Raw genomic sequence first — 23,193 nt, forward strand, 5'->3', positions numbered from 1 at the left:
CTCTCATGGCAACTTTGTTAATGCTGATATTAAGTGGTTGGAGCTGGGATGTCAAGCCTCCAGCAAGTTTTGTTTTTTTACTCTGCAACAATCTTCGTTGTGTTTTTTGTTATGTGTGCCCTGAACTGATCAAGCACCAATACAGCAGGTTTGCACAAGAGCCCACCTGGTACCAAATACGGAGGATGCGGAAAGGTCAAGGGAATGACCACCGCATATTCCCGGAGCAATATGGCCTTAGTTGCTAATGCTCCTAAAAACCAAATAACAAACAAACAAACAAGCCCACCTGGTCTCCTGCTCCAAACTTTCTCAAACCAGATCTTCATCCCATCCTGATCCATCCAACCCTTGTCATGAACGTGGACAATCGCTCCTCGAGGAATGTCTTCTTTTGGCATTGTTTTGTGTTTGAAAATCAGCATAGGAGGCAGCTTGGTTCCGTCGGCACAACAAGCTAGAACAACTGTATAATGGCTCTTTTCATGTCCACTTGTCTTCACAGTTACAGGTTTCACCTCATTCTTATCAACAGTTCTGTTACTTGGGACATCAAATTGAAGGGGGACTTCGTCCATATTTGCAATCTGTCCCAACTCAAACTGATGTGTCTTCTGACATTGAATGACAAAACGATGAAATTCAAGGACCTTCTGCTCATAGCTTTCAGGCATCTTTTGGGCAAGTCTGGTGCGTGTATGCATGCTTAGTCCATTCCGTTTCATGAACCTGAAGCACCAATTGTGTCCTCCTTTGAAATCAGTAACTTCTTTTTCATCAGCAATTCTTCTTGCCTCATGCTGAACCATCTTTGTGGACTCAGGAATTCCAATTGCCCTTTGCTCTTCAATCCATATCTTCAATTCCCTCTCTAAATCAGGCCATTTTGCTGACTTGCCTCTCATGGCCTTCTTCTGCTGTGGCGTTTTCAGTAGGGTTTCTTCTTCCCGTAGCCAGTCTTGGATGGTTTTCTCGGTTGGAGGAGGACCAAACTTATGTTCAGCAGCACGATTTCCATTCACTTTTGCAAACTGGATCACTTTTAACTTGAATTCAGCACTATACGAAAATCTTTTCTGAGCAATTTTGGGCAGAACGTGGCAAAACGTAACCTAATATAATGGTAACAAGCACGAAACAATGAGCACAAAGACGACAAGCGCGAAAAAGTGGGAAATGCAAGTAAAAAATCTACAACCGCTGTATAAGACGCACCCAGTTTTTAGACCCCAAATTTTTTGAAAAATGGTGCGTCTTATACATGGGGAAATACGGTATATTTCCCCATGTATAAGACAAAAATATATCACAAACCAAGATTAGTAGGTTTGTAATATATTTTTGCAACTATTCAGTTCTTATGCTTGAATAGTTACTGTTACAAAATTTTATGGCATTTCAACATAAGGTTTCAAATAGTTAAAACTTTGTGTTGAAATCATTTCCAGAAATTTAAATAGTAAACATTCCTTTTTCTTTCAGTGATATTCATAATTAAATATAAATTTTAAAAAAGCATTTTCTTATTGAGCTTAAATGCTACAGTTCAGTTATTTTTTGAGAAGGATACCATGCATCTTCATTAGCTCTTATGAGGCAGAACAGTACAATACATTAAACTAACCCAGCCCACAGAGTCTCAGAAATCCCTAGTGTGGCCCATCAACATAAAAGATTCAGAACCACTGGCCTAATCATTCCAATCTTTTTATTTTATATTCCATGGTAACCTAACATATTAGATTAGTTATGTTATTGCAAGCTAGACTTGCACATCGTGGCCTGTGTTGCCCATGTGCCATAAAAAAAAAAATGAATCAAATCCAATCAAGCTTCAGCAAGCAGTTGCTAGGAAGCAACTGTTGATGAGTTGTCTTTCAAGAACTGCAAAGATTTCATCTTTATGGAATACTGGGGGTTCAGACCTTTAGCCTTTGTGACTATTTGCTAAAAGACCTGAAATGTAATGCACTGCATTACATTTCAGGTCTGTTAGCAAATAGTAATAATTCATGATTTAAAAAAAAAAAAAAAAAAAAAAAAAAAAAGAAAGAGCAAAATGTAACGATATTATGCATGAACTGAAAACATTGTTTCTATGTATCCTCCATATTACCCAATCATTTCTCCAGCCAGCGAGCAAATTGCATCAAATGTAATATCTAATGCTTCAGCTACAATATATGGCATATGGATAGTCTATGTGATATGTATGAAAAAGAAATAATAATTGCTGGTTTTCTGTTGGTCTAATTTTATGCAAATTTGGAGAGGCTGAACAAACTGTTCTATAAAAGCCAAATATAAAATTTCCTGAAAATGCATCCACTGTGAGTTGAGCTGTTACATATGGAAAAAGCAAACAAAGAAATAATAATTGTCAGATTTTTATTGGTTTGATTTTAATAAAATTTTGGGATGGGTTGGCAAGTTTCTTTAACAAAATTTTTTGAAAATCCACCATTGGGAGTTGAGTTATTACATGTAGACAAACAGATGGACAAATAAATAATAATTGCCAGATTTCTATTGTTCCAATTTTAATGAAATTTGGGATGGCTTGACACATTTTTCTAAAACAGCCAAATATAAAATTTTATGAAAAACCATCTATTAGGAATCAAGTTATTACATTGGATGGACAGACAGGTGTGGTAAAGACAGCAGACACTTTTCACATACACTAACATGCCTAAAAAGTAGTAAAAAAAAAATCATAAAAAGAAACAGTTACTTTTTTGATCCATAATATCTTGATCTATTTATCTGTTGCTTGATTCAGCTTTTATTAACTCAAATTAGACCAGTTGACACTAATTTGCAATTGCTCTTCCAATTTTTAAAGATATTTGTGTATTTTCACATATATATTATAGACTGTCTGTTATTACTTGGAAGCAGTTGAAATGGCAGCACATACTGGAAGATTTCAGTGTAGCTTTTATGTAAATATATAAATCAAGAATGGAGTTCTGGAATTATGAAGGAAACACAGCATGCTTTTGTAAGGTGCCTCCGTAGCCAGGTAGGAAGGAGCAGCAGTGCGTAGCACACGCTTCTTGATTAGACCGGGGTTCGAGCCTGTCACCACCAAATACAGAGGATGTGGAAAGGTCAGGGAATGACCACCGCATATCCCGGAGCAATATGGCCTTAGTTGCTAATGCTCCTAAAAACCAAATAACAAACAAACATGCTTTTGTAAAGGGAAAATCGTGTTTAACCAACCTGGTAAGCTATTTTGACAGAGTTATTCATGAGCTCAATGTAAAAAAATAATTTTGACATTACTTGGATTTCAGCAAAGTATTTGACTCGGCTTTGAATGAGAGGTTACTTTATAAGCTGGAACATGTGGAATTGCATGAAAAATCTTTACATGGATTGTAGGGTAGGAGGCAGAGGGTTATGATTAATGATCATTCTTCAGATTGGGCTAACATAAGAAGTGGGGGTTTTGCAAGGATCTGTATTGGTACCACTGCTGTTTTTAATTTTCCTAAATGACAGTGACAAAGCAGTACAAGGTATAATGTAAAAATTTGCAGATGATATCAAGATCAGTAGAGTAGTTAAATCTTAGCACCAAATAGCATTTCCTCATATGACTGAGAGCTCCAGGATGGTCACAATAGTGACAGCTAAGTTTTAATGCAGCAGAATGCAGTCTTACACTTGGGGAATAGCAACCCTAAAATAACTTATACACTTGGTGAAGTTGAATTAAAAACCAGAGGAAGATTACATTCTCTAAGCAGTGCAACAGCTAATGTCCATTGTGTTCCTGTCAATGATTTATCATACATTGTAGAGCTAAGGATGTCATAATTCCACTGCATAAGACAATTGTAAGACCATGATCGGAATACTTATTTATATGTGGGTACCATATCTAAAGAAAGATATTGAGCTTCTTGAAAGGATCCAAAGGCAGGCAATGTGCCTAGTGTGATCAGTAAAGGGATATCCATATGAGAAAAGACTTTGAATATGTGGGCTGCAGTTTTTGGTATCTAGGCACCTTATAGGAGACCTGTTTGAGGCATAGAAGGCTCTGAGGGGAGAAAGTAAAATGAATGAGAGTGCAATTTTCACTGTTATAATTAATTTCAGAAATAAGGGACATAAATTCAAATTATAGGGGAAGAGTTTTAAACTTGATTGCAATAAGATTTCTTTTAGCTAGTGAGTTATCGATCACTACAATAAGTTACCTCCATGGGTGGTTGAGGCTGACAGCAAGGATCATTTGGCCCTCCTCCACATGAGGAGGGAGTCAAATAAGTATTTTATTATTTCCTATTTTTATTTTATTTTAATTTATTTGAGTGCAGCAAAAGCCTTAGGCTTCCTTTCACCATATGGCTAATACTAAATGGGCACATTATTTGAGGTGACTTTTGAAAACATACACACACATATATATGTTATTATAAAATATAGGTGTAAATACGCCATAGCGAACTCATAATAAAAAACTATATAAGTAGTGTAAAGGCATCGATTTAATTGTATCTCATATTGTGACTACCTTCACAACGAGCTACCATGTATTGCACTACCTCGAATAAGTAACGCTTCACTAATAGAGAAGACTATTGTTACTTATTTTCAGTAGGTCCCACCCAGATGTCACTGTTTCAAGGTTGGCCTATCCTCGGTGGATGGGCAGGTACCCTGGTGTTACAGTCATGCCAACCCAGTTGTGAAGAGTTATTTCTGCAATATGAGATATGCCAAAAGGTGTGCAAAATAATACTTAAATAAAATATAAATGCTCAAGGCATAATAGATTGAGTTTAAAATACACTATAAAAAATATAGGTATAAATAAACTATAGCGAACTCATAATAAACTACATAATTAGTATAAAGGCATCGATTTAATTGTATCAATTATAATGAAAATAGCAATAAGAGCTTAATTGATGGTACTCACCCCAATTGATCTGCTTAGTTACATGGTATTGACTATACTTACGGTACATTAAGAAGCTCTATAAATCATCTAAGTGTTGTATCGATTATGAGTTTGCTATGGTGTACTTATGCCTATATTTTATAGTGTATTTTAAACTCATGATCTATTATGCCTTGAGCATTTATATTTTATTTACATATATATATATGTATGTACGTTTACACACACACACACACGTTTCACAAAGCCCCCCCCCATGGAGAATGTATATATACTGAGTGGCCATTTTATTAGGTACACCAAACCATTTCATGAAATGGAGCACATCTTCACTAACAGCATTACATGTTCATACCATGCAATATAAAGCTCATTCTCACACTAAATTGCATGTGTGCAGTTCAATGTGAGAATGGGCAAGATGAGAGATTTCAGTGATTTTAAACATGGCATGGTAGTTAGTCGGCACCATATGTGCTGCAATGAGCATATCAGAAACTGCATCCCTGCTGGTGGTTTATTGTACATCTGTGTCTCGGGTGTATCGAGATTGGGCTAATAACCGAAACACATTAGCCAACAGCAATCTTGTGGTCAGAGACAGCTTGCTGATGCAAGAAGCCAGTGGAGGTTGATAAGACTTGTGCAGGTTAATAAAAAGGCTACAGCCAGTCAAATAACAACTCAGCACAGCAGTGATAACCAAAGTGGCATTTCAAATTGCATAACTTATCATACTTTGTTATGGATAGAGTATCACTGCCGATGACTGAACTAGTTTCCACTCTTGTCAGCAAAAAATAACAAGGTATAGATACAGTTAGTTTGGGAACACTAACACTGGACAGTGGAGGATTGGACAAATATTGCTTGGGCTGATGAATCGTGCAGTTTCATGCTAATGGAGGGGCCAGAATATTAATGCAAAAATAGCATGAGCCCATGGAGCCATCTTTCCAGGTGTTAACTGTATGTCCTAGTAGTGGCAGTTCACTGGTGTGGGAAGTGTTTTTGTGATGTACATTGGGCCCCCTTGATACCAGTGGAGCAACATTTAAGCATCATATGTTATCTGGAAATCGTTTCTGACCAGGCACATCCTTTCATACTAGTCTGTGAATGGGTGTATACCAATCTGTGAATGAGTTCTTCCTATAGGATAATGCATTATGTCACAGTGCCAGAGGGCATCCTTGCACCATATTGTACAGAAACCGGTTCCAGGAACATGGTATTGCAGTGGCTTCCCCAGTCGCCAAATCTCAACCCAGTTCAGACTGATGGGTTAAAGCAGAACAAGTCCTTTTTGACACCTTATTGAGACCATGCTGTGATGAATCCAGCTAGGCTGTTCTGAGTGCTGGGGGTGGGATTTCCTCTCTATTATTAGGTAGGTCTTGCCTAATAAAATGGTCATTTAGAATGTATGTACGTTTCCTTGAAAAGGATCAAATGAACATATATTGAATTCAGACATTTTAGCATTTTTCTTAAGGATTTTTTTTTTTAAATCAGCTGTTTGACCTTTGTTTAAAATTTTTATAAAGAAATTAATTGGTTTCAAGTTTATAAACTGTAGGAAAAAACATGTCTGTAGCTTTCTCATGCTTAGTAGTTTGTGTTCAGTGTCAAATTGAGTAATTGCAAGATATTTTTTGATTCCCAGTTATTATTAGAAAAGTGCCATGAAAGAGATCTTATGTTAGAAGAAGAAGAAATTCCTGATGATATTGCTAATCAGTTGAAAGAGCCTTATATGCCAAACAAGGAAGAGGGCACACCACAAGTCACTATGTCTTCAGCCATCACTCTGGTAAACAGGTGCTGAATCAGTATATTTTAGTGAACTAAGTTCTTATACACAAAAAAAGCTTCTTATTTTTCCTTTTTTTTTGCGGTATCATTAAAGTTTTCTTCTATTAAAAAATATAGTTGCATATAAGAATATTATTTAAAAATTTTCTTATGCAAATACAGCAGACTCTCGATTTTCCGGGATCGGATTAATCCGGAAACTTCAAGACTCCAAATAAAAAAAAAAAAATCAACCAGAAATCATAAAATTCAAGTAATAACTAGAATAGGTATAAACAGATGTTTTGCAAGTGGTAAATAAGCGAGAAGGAGTGGCATTGTAAGTCGTCATTGGGAAATTAATATACCTATTATCTTGCAACCCCCACTATCTTTACATCCGCCACTCAAAAAAAAAAAAAAAGAGACAAATGTTTAGTTTGTTTTAGTGCATTGCGTTGATTGTCTTGTTTTGTCACACCGCAAAAGGACAAATTTTGTTTCGTTAATTTGCATCAGGGATGTCGGAAATTTTTTTTTTTTTCCTTTTTTGTTTAGAAATTGCGAAAATGATGGGCAAATTCAAGAGTTGTGCTTTCAATTAAACAAAAAGTTGAAATTATTCAAAAGTTTGAAAAAGATGCATCTAAAGAACCATTATAATTTTGGTGACCAAACCATATGCAACATTGTAAAAAATAAAGGGAAGTATCGTATTGGACACGCGAGTAGTGTGTGGTAAGTTTTTTCGTTTTTTATCTATCGCCATACTTTTTACTTAGGTTGCTGAACATTTTTCGATACAGTAAGTCCCCGATTTACATTACGTTATTTATATATCTTTTAAATGACTGAAGGTTTCAGTGAAGGGGACATAATAACGTAAAACCCACAGAATTCCGCCCGTCACCACCAAATACGGAGGATGCGGAAAGGTCAGCGAATGACCACCGCATATCACGGAGCAATATGGCCTTAGTTGCTAATGCTCGAAATAACAAACAAACAAACAAACCCACAGAATTCCAGCTATTGGTATTATTGCAAATGCAGTAGGATTGAGTTTACTATCTGATTGCACTAACAGAAAAGCCCAATAACCCGGAAAGTGTAGATTGTTTTATAGTAGTGACTTCCAGTAATGTGCTTTAGCAAATTGTGAGCTCACGTCGGGTGATAATAGTGAGTTTTTGCTTTAACCCTCTGAAGTGCTTTTCAGAAAATTTTATTTTGACCATTATCATGGTGCTTACTAAGAGAATAAATGACAGTGGTACTAGTAAATCTATCAAGAAAAGGGAAAGCGGTTGAGTTGGATCAGAAAATTAAAACAATAAGGATGTATGAAAATGGCCAAACATCAACAAGTGTCGCCCGGAATTTAGATTTGTCAGTGGCAACGATGAACACAATCATAAAGGAGAAAGACAGAATACCAGAAGCCATGAAGCAAATGGCATCAATGAAGTCAACTATAATAACCAAGTTTTTGTAGTTTTAACAGTACAATAAAACTTTTTTCTTCCTTTCATGTTTTCTTTTCTTATCTGCCACTGGATATTTCACCTCTGTCCCCAGATAAAATTTTTAATTGAACTAATTAAAAATATATAACTATTTTTCTTCATTCTTCTGAGGATATTATGGGGTTTTTGTAATTTTGGCATATCAGGGATATAGTAGCAATATTTTATTATTCATTCCCGAGTTACATAAAACTCGACTTACATAAGATGTCCTGGGACATATCTCTTACGTATGTTGGGGACTTACTGTATTTTTGGATTAACCGAGAATTTTTTTTAATTCTCTATCCCGGAAAATCGAGAGTCTACTGTATATAAAAAAAAAAATGGTAAATGACTATTTTTTACAATTTTGAAGGAAGTTTTTTTAACCAGTTTCAGTCAAGTTTAGGTTTTTCAAATATTCAGTTTCATTATGTTATTCAAATATGTGTTTGTATTCTCATTACATGCCTATAGGATGCTGAAGTTATGATCATAAATAAATAAATCCTCAGCTTAGCGGCATGTGAGGTTGTCTTTTTGAACTGTAGAGAGTTTTTGAGGAAACTTAAAATGGCATGGTTAAATGATAGAGGCTTCTTGGTGCATCAAATGATATGCATCGTGTGGAAGTTCTTATGGTAGTAGTAAATGGACTGTGTCCTGTGTGTTCACAGACCAGTTTGCATGTTGCACATGCTGAAGAACTCAGATTAACTTGTTGGTGAAAATCCTACTCACTCAGCCTGAGATCAGCGCTAATTGAATAATCATTTAAGAATTCCTCCATTCTCTAATGGGATTCAAACCCAGACTTCTTCAGAAAAGTGAAAAATGTTGAAAGTACTGTACTATGAACACTGAAATTTAACTAAAATGAAAGAAGCAATTCTGTTCTATAGATGTGTTTTCTTTAGTATTTGTTCATTTTAAAATTACAGTTTTCATGAATTTTAAGTTTACCTCAAGAAAGCAAGCTTATGCAGCATCAGCCAAAAAAAAAAAAAAAAACAAAAAAACTTCACCCCTCCATTCATTCGAAATACCTGTTCAGCTGAGCCTTAAATTTATTTAGGCTATCAACTTCCACAAGGGATGGAAATCTATTCCACCAACCAACTACCCTCTGGCTAAAGGCAAATTTCTGCACCTCTATCGTACATCTGTCTTTCCTCAATTTGAATTTATGCCCTCTCAGGTGATTATTCTGAGCAAGAGGAAGAATCCCATCAGCATTGAGCATGCTCAAACCATTCAAGGCTTTATACACCTCTATCAGATCACCTCGCCGGTGCCTAGTCTCCAGGCACTGTAATTTGCAAAACTTAAGCCTTTCTTTGTTCCATTCACAAATCTTGTTGCCCTTCTCTGTACTCGTTCCAGCAGCTCTACATCCTTCTTGAAATGAGGCCTCCAGACCTGTATACAGTACTTTAGGTGTGGCCTGACCATTGCCTTATACAAGGGAATAATCGCCTCCTTATCCCTGCTAGAAAAATTCCTGTATATCATTGACAAGACACCATGAGCTACTCTTGCAGCCCGTCTGCACTGCTCAGAGAACTTCATATCTGCCTGCACAATTACCCCCAGGTCCTTTTCATTCTCTACCACTGTCAGTGTAGTACCACAGAGTTGATACGTTGCTCTAGGGTTGCTGCTTCCCATATGTAATACTTTACATTGGTCAATGTTAAACTTCATTTGCTATCTCTCAGCCCATCTGCTCAACCTTTCCAGATCCTGTTGCAGCAGCATAGCATCAGTAGTGCCCTTAACAACCCTGTCAACCTTTGTATTGTCTGCAAACTTGGACATTCACAAAGGAGGATCAAAGGCTGACACAAGTAATTATAGACCTGTGAGCTTAACTTCTGTTCCAGGAAAATTAATGGAGGCACTGGTTAAAGAAGCACTGCAGGATCATTTAGACAAGACTTCAGTTATAGCTCAGACACAGCATGGTTTTGTTAAGGGGAAGTCTTGCCTGACCAATTTGATTGGATATTATGATGCAGTCACAAAAGAACTGGATGCAGGGAATAGCTTTGATATTATATACTTGGATCTTAGAAAGGCTTTTGATACTGTTGCACGTGGAAGACTGCTACACAAATTGGAGCAGTGTGACACTGGAGGCAAATTGCTGCTATGGATAAAGGGGTGGTTGAGGGGGAGAAGACAGAGAGTGGTAATCAATGGACACTGCTCATCGTGGAGTCCCTCAGGGCTCAGTGTTGGGTCCATTATTGTTTCTGTATTTATAAATGATATTGATGATGGTATAGCAAGCCTAATGTCCAAGTTTGCAGACGATACAAAGGTTGGCAGGGTTGTCAAGGACACTACTGACACTATGCTGCTTCAACAGGATCTGGAAAGGTTGAACAGATGAGCTGAGAGGTGGCAAATGAAGTTTAACATTGACCAATGTAAAGTACTACACATGGGAAACAGCAACCCCAGAGCAACGTATCAACTCTGTGGTACTACACTGACAGTGGTAGAGAATGAAAGGGACTTGGGGGTGGTTGTGCAGGCAGATATGAAGTTCTCTGAGCAGTGCAGACGGGCTGCAAGAGTAACTCATGGAGTATTGTCAATGATACACAGGAATTTTTCCAGCAGGGATAAGGAGGTGATTATTCCCTTGTATAAGGCAATGGTCAGGGCAAACCTAGAGTACTGTATACAGGTCTGGAGGCGTCATGTCAAGAAGGATGTAGAGCTGCTGGAACGAGTACAGAGAAGGGCAACAAGATTAGTGAATGGAACAAAGGGGTGCTCTTATGAAGAAAGGCTTAAGTTTTGCAAATTACAGTGTCTGGAGACTAGGCACCAGCGAGGTGATCTGATAGAGGTGTATAAAGCTTTGAATGGTTTGAGCATGCTCAATGCTGATGGGATTCTTCCTCTTGCTCAGAATAATCACCTGAGAGGGCATAAATTCAAATTGAGGAAAGACAGATGTAGGATAGACGTTCGGAAATTTGCCTTTAGCCAGCGGGTGGTTGGTTGGTGGAACAGACTTCCATCCCTTGTAGTGGAGGTTGATAGCCTAAATAAGTTTAAGGCTCAGCTGGACAGGTATTTTGAACGAACAGAGGGGTGAAGTGGAAGTGGGGTTTTTTTTTTTTTTTTTTTTTGGCTGATGCTGCACTGCATAAGCTTGCTTTCTTGCATCAAATGCTTCTACTAATGCTAATGCTAAAATGCTAATTAAGCTTGATATACCATCAACAATATCATTTATAAATACAGAAAACAATAATGGACCCAACACTGAACCCTGAGGGATTCCACTAATAACAGTAGTCCACGATGAGCAGTGTCCATTGATTACCACTCTCTGTATTCTCCTCTCTCAACCACCCCTTTATCCATAGCAGCAATTTGCCTCCAATGCCACACTGCTCCAATTTGTGCAGCAGTCTTCCATGTACAACAGTATCAAAAGCCTTTCTAAGATCCAAGTATATAATATCAAAGTTATTCCCTGCATCCAGTTCTTTTGTGACTGCATCATAGTATCCAATCAAATTGGTCAGGCAAGACTTCCCCTTAACAAAACCATGCTGTGTCCGAGCTATAACTAAAGTCTTGTCTAGATGATCCTGCAGTGCTTCTTTAACCAGTGCCTCCGTTAATTGTCCTGGAACAGAAGTTAAACTAACAGGTCTATAATTACTTTTGTCAGCCTTTGATCCTTCTTTGTGAATTGGGGTCACATTTGCACATCTCCAGTCTATGGGTACCTCCCCAGAGTCCAAGGAAGCGCTCATAATTATGGCCAAGGGTTTGCTTACTTCCTTTGCTGCCTTCTTTAATATAACAGGATAGATGACATCCACCCCAGATGCCTTTCTTGTGTTTATCTTCAACAATTTCTCCTCTACTTTACTCTCAGTTATTACAAGATTATCTAGCTTACTGCCAGAGTTGAATACACCTCTGGCATTCCCCTCGCTGAATAACTCCTCATGTGTGAATGTCGATGGAAAATATTTATTTAGTTTGTTAGCTACCTGAGCAGGATCATCAACAGTTGAACCATCGATATCAAGTGGACCAATCTGATTCATCTCCTTCCTTCTAGAGTTTACATAAGTAAAGAACTCTTTGGTGTTTTTCTTTGCATCCCTTGCCAAAGATTTCTCGTAATCTGCCTTCGCCTGCCTAACCTCCTTTGTAACTTGGTTACAGATCAGCTTGTATCTATCATAGGCTTCTGTGTCACGTGTTAATTTATATGTATCCCATGCATTTTTCTTCTCTGCCATTTATAAGCAGAATAAACCATAATGGAAGTTAATGTTTAAGGAGATAGAAGATAAGTTTGAGCCTTCAGCCAGACTGTATTTGTAAATTTCATCATCCATCTTTTTATCTTAACTTTTGCTGACATAACTCTACTGTATAATGCTTTTCAGTTGACTAAACTTTCTTCCAAGCTATTTTAGCTTGGAAACTATTGCTTAACTTTCCTTGCACTGTAAGAAAGACTAATAAAAATGTGTGATGAATGTTGCAAGAATTTAATTTTATTCAATGATAAATGGATACAATATAAATGTTCTTCAGTATAATCCCCTTCTACAACCACACACTTATTCCATTATGCCTGCCATTGATCACAACATTTGTGGAAGTCTTCTTTTGTGAATGCTTTTAGGCAGTCTGTTGTGTTTGATCGGATTTCTTGAATTGACTCAAATTGTTTTCACATCCTATTTTTAATTTTAGGAATACAGCAACTCTCTGATTTACTTAAGGGTTGTGTTCCGCAGAACTCTACATAAGTCAAATTTTGCGCTTCGGAATTTCCCTAAATGTTTATGCATCACTTCCAAATTTGATTGAAGCAAAAAAGAAATGTTCAACAAACATGTAAACAGAATTATTTATTCAATTTTTTTATCTTATGCGAAGGAAAAATTAAAAAAATTTCAAAATTATAAAATTACCAAAAGAGCGAAGAGACAGGCATAACTGCAGAAAGTTCTACCTTTCGAGCATTGTTGCCAGAATTAACTCTCCAGCTGATATGCATGCCGCTGCAGAAGTTGAGGACTGTGGAGATTTAGAAGGGGTTTTTTCCAACGCATCACAAAATTTCTCTGCAGCTGTAGAATTGGCACTGGCGACTTCACCGCATACTTTAATGTTTTGGAAACCATCGCGATGTTTGAACCTATTAAACCACCCATTGCTTGCCACGAACTTGGCTTGGGGATTTGCTGTACTTATCCTTAATATATTCATAAATACTTCTTGCTTTTGCTTGAATGGCTATTGTACTCAGGGGCACTCTCTTCTGAATCTGATTTTGCATTCATATTATTAATAGCTTTTCCATTTTCGATATAGCACCTGAACGCTGTTTTGTAATCATTGCTGATCTTAAATGTGCCGATCCTTTATGTGTTCTTTTATACACGCTGTCCTTTAAAATAGTATTCACTGTTCAAGCAGCAAGACCCAATTCCATGCAATGGATGGCAAACTTTGTCCTGCTTCGTACTTCTTAATTAATCACCCTCATTTCTAAATCAATTTTGTTTTGTTTCCTATAGCACTGCCAGCACATGCACTTTCCGTTGGTCCCTTTCCCTTCGCCATTCTAATAAGTAAATAGGAATGAAGAGAAGATTCTGAAAATTTAATTATGTTTCTTATATGATTGAAGATTTCAGTGAAGGGGAACTCATTTCACCATAATACTGTAACGTAAAAACCCACACAATTCCACTTATCGGTATTATTGCGAATGCAATAAGATCGAGTTTATAAATAGATGGCATTAACAGAAAAGTCCAATAAACCGGAAAGTGCAAATTGTTTTTATTGTTTTATGGTAGTGACCTCCAGAAATGTGTTTTAGAAAAATATCACAAAGGCATTCAAAATTTATTCTAATAATGGAACATATGATAACAATGAAAGTGTAGTGCAATTTCCATTATAAAATTGGCCTTTTAGAGAGATAAAGACTTAGTTATACAAGGTGTCTCAAAAATATTGGTTCAAACGTTTAGGGGTGGTAGGTAACATCTGAAGGAATGTGAATTGCATAGGAACCCATAACCAGAAATGTCACTGTAAGTCGGTACACGGCACTGTTCATCAGTTCGCGAGAGGGAAAATTTCTGGTTTACTCATTCAAGCAGTAGTCGCTGCACAAAGAGCATGCATTGATATACGAACTGTGAGCTGGCAGACATGCACCTAGTGTATGGATTAGCAGAGGGCAATGGACGAGCCGCTCAACAAATTTATGGAGAACGCTTCCCAGGCAGATATGTACAGGACCACCATTTGTTTGCGCATGTGCATCAAAATTTGTGTGACTATGGGTCATTTAGAGGTAACAGGAGTAGTGCGGGCAGACCACATTTGACGCGAACTCCCCCCAATGAAAGAAAGTGTGTTGAATGCCGTCCAGAATAATCCTACTACCAGCACACGTGCCGTTGCCTCTGCCTTAGGAGTGTCTCGTTGCAGTGTACAGTGTGTCTGGCACGACAATTCCTTACACCCCTTTCATCTCCAAAGGGTTCAGTTACTGGTCCCCCAAGGTCATCCTGCACGCGTGGCTTTTGCGCAGTGGTTTCTCCAAGAAAGTGTTCAAGACTTGAATTTTCCAGCCTATGTTTTGTTCGTGGATGAGGCTTATTTCACTCGGGTAGGCTTATTCAATCAGCACAATGCTCATGTGTGGGCTCACAACAACCCACACAGTGTGCGCCCCCATGCGGCACAACATCGCTTCTCAATAAATGTGTGGGCAGGTATGGTTGGTGGCTGCTTAGTCGGCCCATACCTATTACCATCCTGCACGAACTCTGCTAAATATCGGATCTTTCTTGAACAAATTCTACCAGGGTTACTTGACGATGTTCCAGCAAATGTGAGATGCAACATTTGGTTTCAACATGAAGGGGCGCCTGCCCATTATGGAAGGTGTGTTTATGACCATTTTAACAGGCATTTTGGGCTTTGATGGATTGGCTGTGGTGGACTCATTGCCTTGCCCCCACGCTCACCTGATTTTTCAAGCCTTGATTTCTTTCTGTGGGGGCCCTCAAATCTATTGTGTATGAATCGCCTGTGCAGACAGAAATGGATCTCGGGGCGAGACTTGTCTGCGCTACTGCTACTGTCAAAGAAACTCCAGGTGTGTTCGACCATGTCCGCCAATCCATGCTGTGTCACGCATGCATCGTGTCTCATGGTGAAACCTTCGAGCACCTGTTGTAACATCATGAAATGCATCCATCTCATACTCCATTGTTAATACAGTCGATTCCAGTTATTTGGGACACATCGGGACTAGTGCACTTTGGCCCGATTAAGCGGCTGCCCCAATTATCCGAAGTTTCACGTAAGTAGCTAAAAATACAATTTACCCTCCTCCCCTTTACAATTAGTTCACTATACAATCAAATCACGTTACGACGAACTCACCATAGTCAAGTACCGTTCACTATACGATGTGTAGTAAGCGCCGGTCATTGTGATCACGTTTGTGAATTGAATTTTAATTCTATTAAACAGCGATTCTAATTAGCGAAAATAGGAGGAATATTATCCACAGGCTATAAAAGTAAAGATATATTAAGCACAAATTTACCCTTTATTACCTTACCAATTAAAAAATTAAATGATACGTGCAAATCAGAAGAATATACGTGATGATCGGAATAATTAATACGTACTGTAATATGTACATACTAACTAAACTAGTTGACACTTCTGTTCACTGACATTTGTTGGTGGGGGCTGAAATTTAAAACAGTAAAAAGATAAGCAATCAATAACAAAGAACAGGGCACACATAAATTGCAAGTAACACAACACGCGCAAGTGAGAACGGAGTAACAAATTAGGAAGCTTTAAAAATAGGAATGAAGAGAAGATTCTGAAAATAATTTTTTTTATATGATTGAAGATTCCATGGAAGTGTAAACACATTTTACCATAATAACCCACAGAATTCCAGCTGTCGGTATTACCGCAAATTCAATAAGATCGAGTTTACTGTCCGTTTATTGCACCAACAGAAAAGCTCAATAAACAGGTGACTGCTAATTGTTTTTATTGTTTTATGGTCGTGACCTCCAGAAATCCGACCGAACTACGTGGTACGGTCAGAGACAATCGTAGGGTAATCTCCAGTGCTGAGGTCTCCTGCCCCGATTAAACGGCATTTTGTCCCAATTAAGCAAAGTAAACCCTGGCTATTTTCTCGATTGGTTTTTGTTTTTTAAGATTTGCCCCAAATAAACGGCTGCCCCGATTAACCGGTGGCCCAAATAACCGGAATCCACTGTATTATGTCAAATAAATGTTTGCCACTAATTACTGTCTTGTGTCATTTCTGCTTCTTGGGCCTCTGCTACTACTTTCCCGTGACGTTTACGATTATGGGTTCCTATGCGATTCACATTCCTTTAGATGTTACCTACCTCCCCTAAACGTTTGTACCAATATTTTTGACATACCCTGTATAGTGAAAATTTCAACTTGCAAAGTCTTGGAACGAATTACCAAAAAAAAAACCAGTGTTATTGGGTTCGCATTACGATATTTTCATGATACTTCCATTTATTCCTATGGGATGGAAAATACGTTTTTTTGTTTTTTTTTAAGTTTGCACTGGCCAGTAAAAACTTGCGTAAAGTCGAATTTCCGTAAGTCGAGAATTATGTAAGTCGGGGAGTGGCTGTATCCAAAAATCACACCTGCTGAGCCTTAAATTTATTTAGGCTATCAACTTCCACAACAAAGGATGGAAGTCTGTTCCACCAACCAACTACCCGCTGGTTAAAGGCAAATTTCCACACATCTATCCGACATCTGTCTTTCCTCAATTTGAATTTATGCCCTCTCAGGTGATTCTGAGCAAGAGGAAGAATCCCATCAGCATTGAGCATGCTCAAACCATTCAAGGCTTTATACACCTCTATCAGATCACCTTGCCAGTGCCTAGTCTCCAGACTATAATTTGCAAAACTTAAGCCTTTCTTCGTAAGAGCAACCCTTTGTTCCATTCACTAATCTTGTTGCCCTTCTCTGTACTCGTTCCAGCAGCTCTACATCCTTCTTGAAATGTGGCCTGACCATTGCCTTATACAAGGGAATAATCACCTCCTTAACCCGGCTAGAAAAATTCCTGTTTATCATTGATAAGACACCATGAGCTACTCTTGCAGCCCATCTGCACTGCTCAAAAAACTTCATATCTGCCTGCACAATACCCTCAGGTCCTTTTCATTCTCTACCACTGTCAGTGTAGTACCACAGAGTTGATATGTTACTCTGGGTTTACTGTTTCCCATATGTAGTACTTTGCATTTGTCAATGTTAAATTTCATTTGCCACCTCTCAGCCCATCTGCTCAACCTTTCCAGATCCTGTTGCAGCAGCATGCTGTCAGTAGTGTCCTTAACAACCCTGCCAACCTTTGTATCGTCTGCAAATCGGAACATTAAGCCTAATATACCATCATCAATATCATTTATAAATACAGAAAATAACAATGGACCCAACACTGAACCCTGAGGGACTCCACTAATAACATTAGTCCACCATGAGCAGTGTCCATTGATTACCACTCTCTGTATTCTCCCCCTCAACCATCCCTTTATCCATAGCAGCAATTTGCCTCCAATGCCACACTGCTCCAGTTTGTGCAGCAGTCTTCCATGTGCAACAGTATCAAAAGCCTTTCTAAGATCAAAATATATGAAATCAAAGTTATTCCCTGCATCCAGTTCTTTTGTGACTGCATCATAGTATCCAATCAAATTAGACAGGCAAGACTTTCACTTAACAAAACCATGCTGTGTCAGAGCTATAACTGAAGTCTTTTCTAGATGATCCTGCAGTGCTTCTTTAACCAGTGCCTCCATTAATTTTCCTCGAACAGAAGTTAAACTCACAGGTCTATAATCACTTTTGTCAGCCTTTGATCCTTCTTTGTGAATTGGGTCACATTTGCACATCTCTAGTCTATGGGTACCTCCCCTGAGTCCAAAGAAGCTCTCCTAATTATGGCTAAGGGTTTGCTGATGTCCTTTGCTTCCTCCTTTAATATAACTGGATAGATCCCATCCACCCTGGGTGCCTTTTTTATGTTTATCCTCAACTTCTCCTCCACTTTCCTCTCAGTTATTACAAAATCATCTAGCTCACTGCCAGAGTTTACTTCACCTCTGGCATTCCCCTTTCTGAATAACTTCTCATGTGTGAATGTAGATGCTAAATACTCGTTCAGTTTGTTAGCCACCTGAGCAGGATCATCAACAGTTGAACCATCAATATCCAGTGGAACAATCTGATTCATCCCCCTTCTTCTAGAGTTTACATATGTAAAGAACTCTTTTCTGTTTTTCTTTGCATCCTTTGCCAAGGATTTCTCATAATCTGCCTTTGCCTGCCTAATCTCCTTTGTGACTTGGTTACAGACCAGCTTATATCTATCATAGGCTTCAATGTCACCCATTAATTTATATATATCCCATGCATTTTTCTTCTCTGCCATATGTCTCATTAGTTCATCTGACATCCATTTAGGCCTAAATCTTGAACAATATTTCTTAGTTGGTATGTAAAGTCTAGTAGCTTCCAAGATAAATTCTTTGAATGCTTCCCATTTTGAATTTGCTGTTGGTAACATCATCAGTTGGTCTCACTGTATAGAATTTAAATACTGTCTCAGACCATCGTTGTGGCCTTTACAAAAGCAAAAACCCTTCCCTTTACCCTTGAAGGTAGTTACCGCTTTGAGTAAATCTCACTTCAGCACACTGTGATCACTGCCACCTAGTGGTTCCTTTATCTGCAGATTCTTGATGCGTGAAGAATCACTATTGATAATCAGATCAAGAGTACTCACTCTAGTTGCTTCCCGAACATGCTGATGTAGAAAACAATCATCCAATAAATCCACAAAAGCCTTGCTAGTGTGTGAATGACCAACCCACAAATTCCAGTCAATATCAGGGAAATTAAAATCCCCCATTATAAGATTCTCTGATTTACTGGCCCACTCTATTTCCCTGTACAGTTTCTTATTATACTCATCAGAGTCATTCGCCATATAGCACACTCCTACTCTCAATTTTGATCTCCCAATGCTTATGTCACACCAAAGTGACGCGACACTGCACTGTCCAGCGATGCTTCACTTCCTTGGATTTTGTTTCTTAACTAATAGCATAACCCCTCCTCCCTTCCTATCCTGTCTATCCTTTCTGTACACATTGTACTCCCCAAATTCCAGTTCTGCATTCCTTATATCTGTGTGACACCATGTCTCTGATATCCCAACAATATCTGCCTTTGATGTTTTGAGCAATACCTCAAATTCATCCAATTTATTTACCATACTCCTAGCATTGGTGTACACGGAAGTAAACATGCACCTGTTCCTATTCTTAGCTACCCTAACACAACCAATGTGTTTACTTGTACCGCAATGACTCCTAGCAGTCTCTGAAATACCCTGCATCTTGTTTTCTAGGCTGCTGCTCATTCCGATAGAAGCAGTGCAAGAATCACTTTCATCTCTGCCAGTGGCTACTGTTAATCTATTAGTCCTTGTATCCCTCCAAGCTACCAGTTTTCCGACCTAACACTGCCTCGATAGCATCAGCAAATATTCTTGCGCCCTTTCTATTTAAGTGTATCCCATCCCTGTAGAAGCAGTCTCTCCTGTTAACAAGTACAGACCAGGCTGAAAAAAATTCTACCTCTTGAGCCTTGCACAATCTTTCCAGGGCCGAATTGATTGACAAGTATAAACAGATGTTTTGCAAGTCATAAATAAGTGACAAGCAGGGCATTATAAAGTCATTGGTATATTATTATCTTGCAACCCCCACGCTCAAAAAAAAAAAATTTTTTTTAGTTTGTTTTTGTGTGTCGCTTCGATTGTTCTGTTTCGTCATACCGCAAAGAGAAAAATTGTTTCGTTATTTATGTCTTGGGATAATGAATTTTTTTTTTTTTTTTTTTGTTTAGAAATCACAAAAATGATGGGTAAATGCAAACGAGTTGTGCTTTCAATTAAACAAAAACTTGAAATTATTCAAAAGTTTGAAAACGGGGCATCTGTTAAATCTCTAAAGGACCATTATAATGTTAGTGACCAAACCATACACGACATTGTAAAAAATAAAGGGAAGCATCGTATTGGACACGTGAGTAGTGCGTGGTAAGTTTTTTATCTATCACCATATTTTTTACGTAGGTTGCTGAACATTTTTGGATGTAACTGTACTGTAGTAAATCCCCGACTTACGTAACTTCGAACTTACGTTAATATTTTTTTCTTTTTTAGAATTGTAAAATTTAAAACAGAATAATAATAATAATAATAAGCAATGAATAAAGATGATATCACGGCAGGCGGGATTTCACAAGCTTAAAAATAGGAATGAAGAAAAGATTTTTAAAATTTTTTAGGTTTTTTTTTTTTATATGGCTGAAGATTTCAGTGAAGGGGACACAATTTCACCATAATAGTGTAAAATTCCACAGAATTCCAGCTATCGGTATTATCGCAAATGCAATATGATCGAGTTTACTACCCTTTTATAATGAATTGCAGTAACAGAAAAGCCCAATAACCCAGAATGTGCAAATTGTTTTATGGCGGTGACCTCCAGAAAGGTGTTTTAGTAAAATGTGAGCTCATGTGGGATGATAATAGTGAGTTTTCACCTTAACCTTGTGAAATTCTTTACATAAAATTTCATTTTGACCGTGTGCGTAGCACACGCTTCCTGATTAGACCGGGGTTCGAGCCCGTCACCACCAAATACGTAGGATGCGGAAAGGTCAGGGAATGACCACCACATATCCCGGAGCAATATGGCCTTAGTTGCTAATGCTCCTAAAAACCACATAACAACATAACATCAACAACAACATTTTGACCGTTATCATGGCGCTGACTAAGTGAATAAGTGACAGCGGTACTAGTAAAATGGTCAAACATTAACAAGTATCGTGCAGAATTTAGATTTGTCAGTGTCAACAGTGAACACAATAATAAAGGAAAAAGACAGAATACGAGAAGCGGTGAAGGGATCGGCACCAATGAAGTCAACTATGATAACCAAGGCTACGAAATACATATCAGTTTTTGCAATTTCTTCCTTTAATGTTTTCTTATGTGCCACTCCAGCAACTTCACTGCTGTCCCCAGATAGTATTTAATTGAACTAATTACAAATATATAACTGTTTTTCTTCATTCTTCTGAGGATATTATGTGGTTTTTGTAATTTTGGCATATCACTGATATAGGAGCAATATTTTATTAGTCATTCCCTAGTTATGTAAAACTCGACTTACGTAAGAAGTCCTGGAACTTACTGTAAGTCGGGGACTTACTGTATTTTTGGATTAACTGTGAAATCGATTATCCAGGATTTTTATTTTACCATCAATCCCTGAAAATCGAGTCTACTGTATATCTAACGACATCCCTGTAGTGATGTATATGGCAATGATGAAAATAGATTCACTATTGAATTTGCACAAAGATCCACAAATGTCTCCAATTTCATCTGATACCGCTGTCGCATTGCTGCTATTATGTTGTGCAAATATATGTGGTGTACTGATGATAGTTGAACCTTCAAGTTGATATATCGCAACACCACCACTACGAACATCTGACTTTTTAAATTTAGTCGCACATTTGAATGGTTTAAGTAATATATATTCATCATTATCCAACCACGTTTCACTTAATATCAGTATTTTGGATTGCTGTAAGATTGTGTCCGTTTCGATATCTCTAACATGAGCCTGTAAACTTTGTACGTTCATTGACGATATAGATATACCACTTTGTATAAAATCTTGCAGTTCATCCTGTAGAGACAATAGCTTGAAAAATAATAAGCCCTTAGTTACCCTAACACAGCCCATGTATTTATTTGTCCCATGGTGACCCACAAAATTGAAATATACTAAAGTATTGATTGCACCATTTACCAATCCATTGACCACATCTATATTTGTAGTAATCATGTATGGTTTTCCTTTCAATAATGGTAGAATGTATGGAAGTCCTGCAGTTTCAGTTACTGACATTTTATGGGTTTTATTTCGCGTACTTGCTAATTTTTCTTCAGAATGATATCCGTGGTATAAATCATGTGCAACCACTTCATGGGTTTCATCTGCAACTAAAGCATTTGTTGCTGTTATTTGGTTTTTAGGAGCATTAGCAACTAAGGCCATATTGTTCTGGGGCTATGCGGTGGTCATTCCCTGACCTTTCTGCATCCTCCATATTTGGTAGTCACGGGCTTGAACCCTGGTCTAATCAAGAAGCATGTGCTATGCACTGCTGCTCCTGCCCACCTGGCTACGGAGGCGCCTTTAAAGCATTTGTATTATAGGCATTTACATCACTGTTCCTTAAAAATAGTCGAATCCCTTGCGGACATGAATTAGTAGCATCTTCTTTGGTAACAAATCTCAATTCTATAATTTTAAGTTCATCTGGTAATAACACTTCTCCATTACCTATTTTTGTAAGAATTTTAGAAAATGTACTATCTATCAATTGTAGTAATCATGTATGGTTTTCCTTTCGAACAACTTGTACTAATCATGAAATTGTAGTGAATGCCATAATTCTGGAGCAATCTCTAATGACTTGTTTATAAATTCTTTCGATTCCAATATAGAAGGAGTGATGTTAGCTGTTATTCCTACTAATTTAAATGCAATTTGCAAATTTTCTGCGGTACGCATTCGCATAATTTTCATTACCATATACAGCAAATGTTGGGGAGTTACTCCACGACAATCAGATCTACGAATTTCACTCAGTGCCATCATAAAAGGAGTAATTTTCAATCCATTTTTAAATTTTCATGCATGTCCCATATATATAGCTGGAAAAGAAAGTTCTTCTGCATGTATGTCAAATATGAAACTTGTTGGA

At 37.8% G+C, this 23,193-nt stretch overlaps 1 protein-coding gene across 1 annotated transcript in view; it reads left to right on the plus strand.

The window, feature by feature from the left end:
- Positions 1-23,193, plus strand: part of Dcr-1 (Endoribonuclease Dcr-1) — a 153,009-nt gene that overhangs the window by 47,767 nt on the left and 82,049 nt on the right. Inside the window, exon 5 of the mRNA XM_090376375.1 lies at positions 6,588-6,742. Within this exon, the coding sequence (XP_090232501.1) occupies positions 6,588-6,742 (155 nt within the window). The remainder of the gene's footprint in view (positions 1-6,587; positions 6,743-23,193) is intronic.

The sequence above is a fragment of the Mastigoproctus giganteus genome, chromosome 6 (genome assembly GCF_048544385.1).
Source record: "Mastigoproctus giganteus isolate SK-2022 chromosome 6, ASM4854438v1, whole genome shotgun sequence".
Classification (NCBI taxonomy): domain Eukaryota; kingdom Metazoa; phylum Arthropoda; class Arachnida; order Uropygi; family Thelyphonidae; genus Mastigoproctus; species Mastigoproctus giganteus.